Genomic DNA, 5,000 nt, shown 5'->3' with positions numbered 1-5,000 from the left:
CTTTGAACTCGGGTTCTCTAGTTTGAGCTCGCGAATCTCTAGTTTGAACTCGCGACTCTCTAGTTTGAACTGGCGATTGTCTAGTTTAAACTCGCGATAGCCACGTTAAACTCGCCATTCTCCAGTTTGAACTTGCAGTTTTCTAGTTGGAACTCGCGATGGTCACTTACAACTCGCGACTGTCCGGTTTGAACTCGCGATGACAAGTTTGAAAAAAAAGGAGTTACTATAGGCCCCTACAAGTCACCGTACAGATCAGTTCAAAAAGAGCAACTGATGAAAACGTACCCGCTGGTCGACTATTGAACTCTCGAGGGCTTTATGAACAGATCACAGGGGCATAGGACGATGTGGGCTGCGCACGCACAATTCAACAACTACCGCCGCTGATCTTATTATACTGCATCTTCAAAGTCATCGCCACCGAACGAAACTCACACTTCAACAGATCGAGTGTTGAACGCATATATAGAGCGGCCAGGCCCCACAAGGAAAGTTTAGAATAGTGTTGCTGCGAGCATATGGTATGACTGATTTCCTCTGATGACGACGCTGATACCTTTACCGTGTATATTTCGTTTTCGTTTCCGTGTATTTAGTTTTGAACAAGATCTGTGCAGTTTAATGCAATTTGTTCCAGCCACTTGAAATTTCAAGGTCATTTTCTAAACTAAGAGCCTGTTTAATGTTTTAGGCTTACCTGGTTCTTATGTAAGGGGCTTCTAAATGAAATTTTTAGCCTAAAAAATTCTAGGTTCTTATATGTGGGTGTTTACTGTATCACTACTGACATAATCAAATGTACCCGACAGGTAACCGGAATACAGTAAGATTTGTCGATGTTAGAGCAAATTCTTCTCTCTAAAATTACAGGAAACACCATGAACACTAAGAAGAATTTTCACGTTGATTTGGGGCTGAAAATTTTCTTTTACCCCAACAATGAATCTTGCCTTTTAAGAGGCAAGATTTGGCGGCTTAAAATGCAAGGAAAAAACATTGAAATGGAAATTTCTGGCAACGAAGTTGGGGAAATATAGTTCCGCATAAACCGTATACACGTAACAAAGGGTTCAGTTCTAAGAACTCCAAGAGAGAAAGACCTTATTTGTTCAAAACTAAACAACACGATTTCACTCTATCCGTTCACAAAGTTTTAATCCTTGTGTCGACCAAGTTCAAAGAACTTTTCTCCTTCTAGCAAGGAGCAAACTGTTACGAATATAATGCTGTAGGCGTAGCTGAACGAAAATCATCGATTACACGATTATAAGGTGTTTCGAAAGAGTAAACTTTGTTGACTTTTGATGTGATGCATTCAAGACCATATATGAAAAAAAATTCTTTCTGTCAAAACATACCTGGCCGGCGTTTATCGGCTGTTATTCGCCTGTAGAAAACGTCAATTAGGAAATTCAGAGGCGAGCGTATGATAATTTTCCATGCTTTGTTGTACACTAAAGCAAAGATGACCAACAAGATACATACAGCGAGGACGCCAAACATCGTGTGAACAAACGATATGGAAGCAACCGTGATTTTTTAGACCTAAGGTCGGATTAAGCTGTTCATCGCTTTTTAAAATCGCTGATCAAAACTCGTCACAATGCCATCAATTCAGGGTGCCAATCGAAACGTCAGTTCCAAAAATAATTATTAGTTGTCTCTCAGTACCAGTTCTTGGAAGAAACGTGTCCGAGGAAACGTAGATAACGAAACACTTTTCTGAGAAACAGCTAACCAGCTTAAGAGGTTAGAAGTGTTTACAAATTCTTGTGGGTGAATATCGGTAAGCAAATAACGAAAACTCGAAATGCAAGGCAGTTTTGGATAAAATATCGCTGTTCTAGATTTAAATCGCCACCAAAGCCGTGGGCTCTACTTAATCTGCTTCATAAGAGCTCATTCTCTCATTTCGATCACGCAGACTGGGTAAATATTTCCATAAAAATACATTGCAATGTCTGAGAGTTATCGTTTAAAACATTTTTTGAAAAAAAAAAAACGTAGAAGTTCAGTAGAGTTCAACGTGCTTTACAAGCTCTTATTCGCGATGGCAGATGTCGTTTATCAGAAACATGAACTGACTGGGAAATTGTCTTACAATATCTGCATTTAAGACGCCAAATTTACTTGTATTTGAATTCTTCTATGCGCCTCTTATTCGCGAAAGAGATATTCTAAATCAAGGACAGCAGAGTGTATTGGTGGACTAACAAGCAAACGCCGGAGACGCTAAATTGTAGAGGGTTCTGGGGGAATTCTCCGCCAAAACATTTTGAAATCTTGAATCTCGGGAATGGTACTTTCAGCCTTCTCGACGAGATATCAACAAAATAAACGTGGATCAACCGTAAAATGACAATGTTTTACCTGTTATGTATATTTTTTGCTTGAAATTGAAGGGGCTAAAGCCCCCCCGGCTCCGCCGTCCCTGTAAATAGGGAGCTTAAGATGCGGACGTTTTCGCGGTGACGGCGACGTGACAGCCCAGGTGGACTGGGCCAGAGGTTGCCGTTCTCGCGCCAAAATTAATTTGCTTAAGATTCTCATGACGGCGTTCGAGACTTCGTCGAGTACATCGGCTGTACTTTCTGAGATTCAATCGCTTTTGTTTGTAACATGGCTGCATTTGAAGATTTTCGACAACTTCTCATTCTTTACTACGACGCTAATTTGATCAACGATGAAGATTTCGTTCTCCTTTACGACATGTTTCCGTCGAGAAATCCAAGTTTTCCTTACTACGAGTACGCTTGCTTTGACCTGAACAACATGAGTGAGGCAGAGTGTAAGGCCGAATTTAGGTTTGAGAAAAAAGACCTTCCGACTCTGGCAGAAGCCTTGCAGATCCCACCTACCTTCAAACTACGCCAGGGAAGCATAGTAAGTGGAATGGAAGGCCTTTGCATACTCCTAAGACGGCTCGCCTATCCTTGTAGATTTGGCGACATGGTACCTCGTTTCGGCAAACCAGTACCGGTGCTATCCATGGTCACAAATCATGTGATTGATTATATTTACACCATCCATGGACATCGCATAACCCGGTGGAATGACGCACTGCTTAACCCACCTGCATTGGATACTTATGCTCGATCAGTTCACGCTAAAGGGGCTGCTCTCCAGAACTGTTTTGGCTTTGTTGATGGCACTGTGAGACCTATAGCCAGACCAGACGAGCACCAGAGGATGATGTATAATGGTCATAAACGGGTGCACGCCATTAAATTCCAATCTGTTGCCTTACCGAATGGATTGATCGCAAACCTTTACGGCCCCGTAGGTAAAGATCTTTTTAACTTGCTCTTATTTATAACTAAATGTCAGGTTTATGAAAATAGCAACTCAAACGGAAAAGGTACAAACATGGTTTCGGAGGGTAGTTGTTTCCCCCTTCAAGTGTCTGTTTTATAGTATAATCTACGACAAACGCCTGTAGTGATCAGGGCAATGAAAGGTTGATCTCATGACACCATTTTACAGAAGCGTTGCATGATGAAAAACAATGATATTCCATGAAACAAACCTAATACTTTTAACTTCTTCTTCCAGAGGGCAAAAGGCATGATGCAGGTATGCTGGCAGAATCTGGTCTCTTGCATGACTTGGAACGCCATGCATTTTCGACAGGGGGTCAGCCTCTATGCATATATGGGGATCCTGCATATCCCCTCAGGGTTCACCTGCAAGGACCATTCCAAGGTGCTGCTCTCACACCTCAGATGGAGATGTTCAATGGATCCATGAGCTCTGTTCGAGTGTCAGTGGAGTGGCTATTTGGAGACATTTTAAACTATTTTAAATTCCTTGATTTTAAAAAGAACCTAAAAGTTGGCTTAAGTAATATTGGTAAAACATATGTCGTATGTGCTCTCATGCGAAATGCCCTAACATGCCTATATGGTAATCAAACCTCAGAATTTTTTGAATTAGACCCCCCAAGCCTCCAGGAGTATTTCAGGTGACCTAAAACATTCGCTATATTTATTCGGTTACTGCCTGGTCACACAACTGGTCAACACTTTCCTCCCAGAATCAGCCCTGGGGGGTGGGGGGAGGGGGTGGTGGTACTTTAGGATTTTTTGTGGGGGAGTGTCCTGCTGGGACCCTGGAATCCTTAATCTATACCAGAGCTAGTTCAGCTGAATTTTGCTACCTTCTACTAGACTTAACTTCCCAAAATCCCTTTGCCACTATCCTAGAGTAGCTTTTCGGCTAAGTTGCGTAAATTCAAACTTGTCGATTTGATTTTTAGTTTTAGTGGCAATTCCTGGTTTCCCTAATCTAGACTAAAACCTCCCCGCCCACCCCACCCCCCTGCTTTGGTAAACAGCACAACCTATAAAAGATCATACATTGTATTATACAAAGCAGACATATTGTTCCACAAAAAATGAAAGCAGTTGTTACTATGGCATCCACTTATACGACAAATGGCATGCCATTTAGTTCAATGCTCAGTTGTTCAAAAGTCAGATAGTGTTATCCAGCACATAAATCACTATAACGATTTCTTTAGAGGAGGAGCACTTTCCGCCATTTGAACAACTGGGCCCAGTTTAATGCTGATAAAGGCAAGTACTTTCAAAGTTGAGGCATCTCTAATATCAAGTTTAACAAGGTATACATTGTTTACACAAATGTAAGTATTGAAGAAATCAACCTTTTCACAATACAATAATTTTTGTCAGTTCAAAAAATCAAATCAAATTTATATTTTGCAAGGTAGTCAGGGCTTTCAATAATCACTTGACTCAATTTAATATATGACATATTTTCATAGCCTGTATTCTGATAGGGTAATCACCTGATTGACACATGCATAATACAGCTAAATTCAAACTGGATCAATGAAACTAAAAAAAATGTGATTATGATAATGATAACTCAACAATCAACTACCACTCTAGCAGAAATGGAGTTAAAAGAACAGTTGAATGCAAAATTATGTCACTAACAAGAGAAAAATTACAATGGTGCCATAGTTGAAAAAGAGA

The 5,000-nt window shown here is 40.6% G+C and overlaps 1 protein-coding gene and 1 pseudogene across 1 annotated transcript; one reads left to right on the top strand and one right to left on the bottom strand.

The window, feature by feature from the left end:
- The first annotated feature begins 2,622 nt into the window (after positions 1-2,622).
- Positions 2,623-4,277, top strand: LOC138027283 (uncharacterized). The gene is made up of 2 exons (XM_068874843.1): positions 2,623-3,286; positions 3,556-4,277. Exons 1-2 carry the CDS (start codon positions 2,623-2,625, stop codon positions 3,966-3,968), a joined length of 1,077 nt encoding a protein of 358 aa, XP_068730944.1. The 3' UTR covers positions 3,969-4,277.
- A 696-nt stretch (positions 4,278-4,973) lies between these two features.
- The window catches only part of LOC138027212 (uncharacterized), a 1,503-nt pseudogene continuing 1,476 nt past the window's right edge, over positions 4,974-5,000 (bottom strand).

This window comes from Montipora capricornis, chromosome 12, assembly GCF_036669925.1.
Source record: "Montipora capricornis isolate CH-2021 chromosome 12, ASM3666992v2, whole genome shotgun sequence".
Lineage (NCBI taxonomy): Eukaryota > Metazoa > Cnidaria > Anthozoa > Scleractinia > Acroporidae > Montipora > Montipora capricornis.
This window is presented reverse-complemented; position numbering and strand designations above follow the sequence as displayed.

What these genes read in the sequence shown, in the direction of transcription:
- LOC138027283 (XM_068874843.1), top strand. Translation starts at nt 2,623, where the DNA reads ATGGCTGCATTTGAAGATTTTCGACAACTTCTCATTCTTTACTACGAC. An exon ending in AAACCTTTACGGCCCCGTAG is followed by an intron (nt 3,287 to 3,555) that starts GTAAAGATCTTT and finishes TTCTTCTTCCAG; the next exon opens with AGGGCAAAAGGCATGATGCA.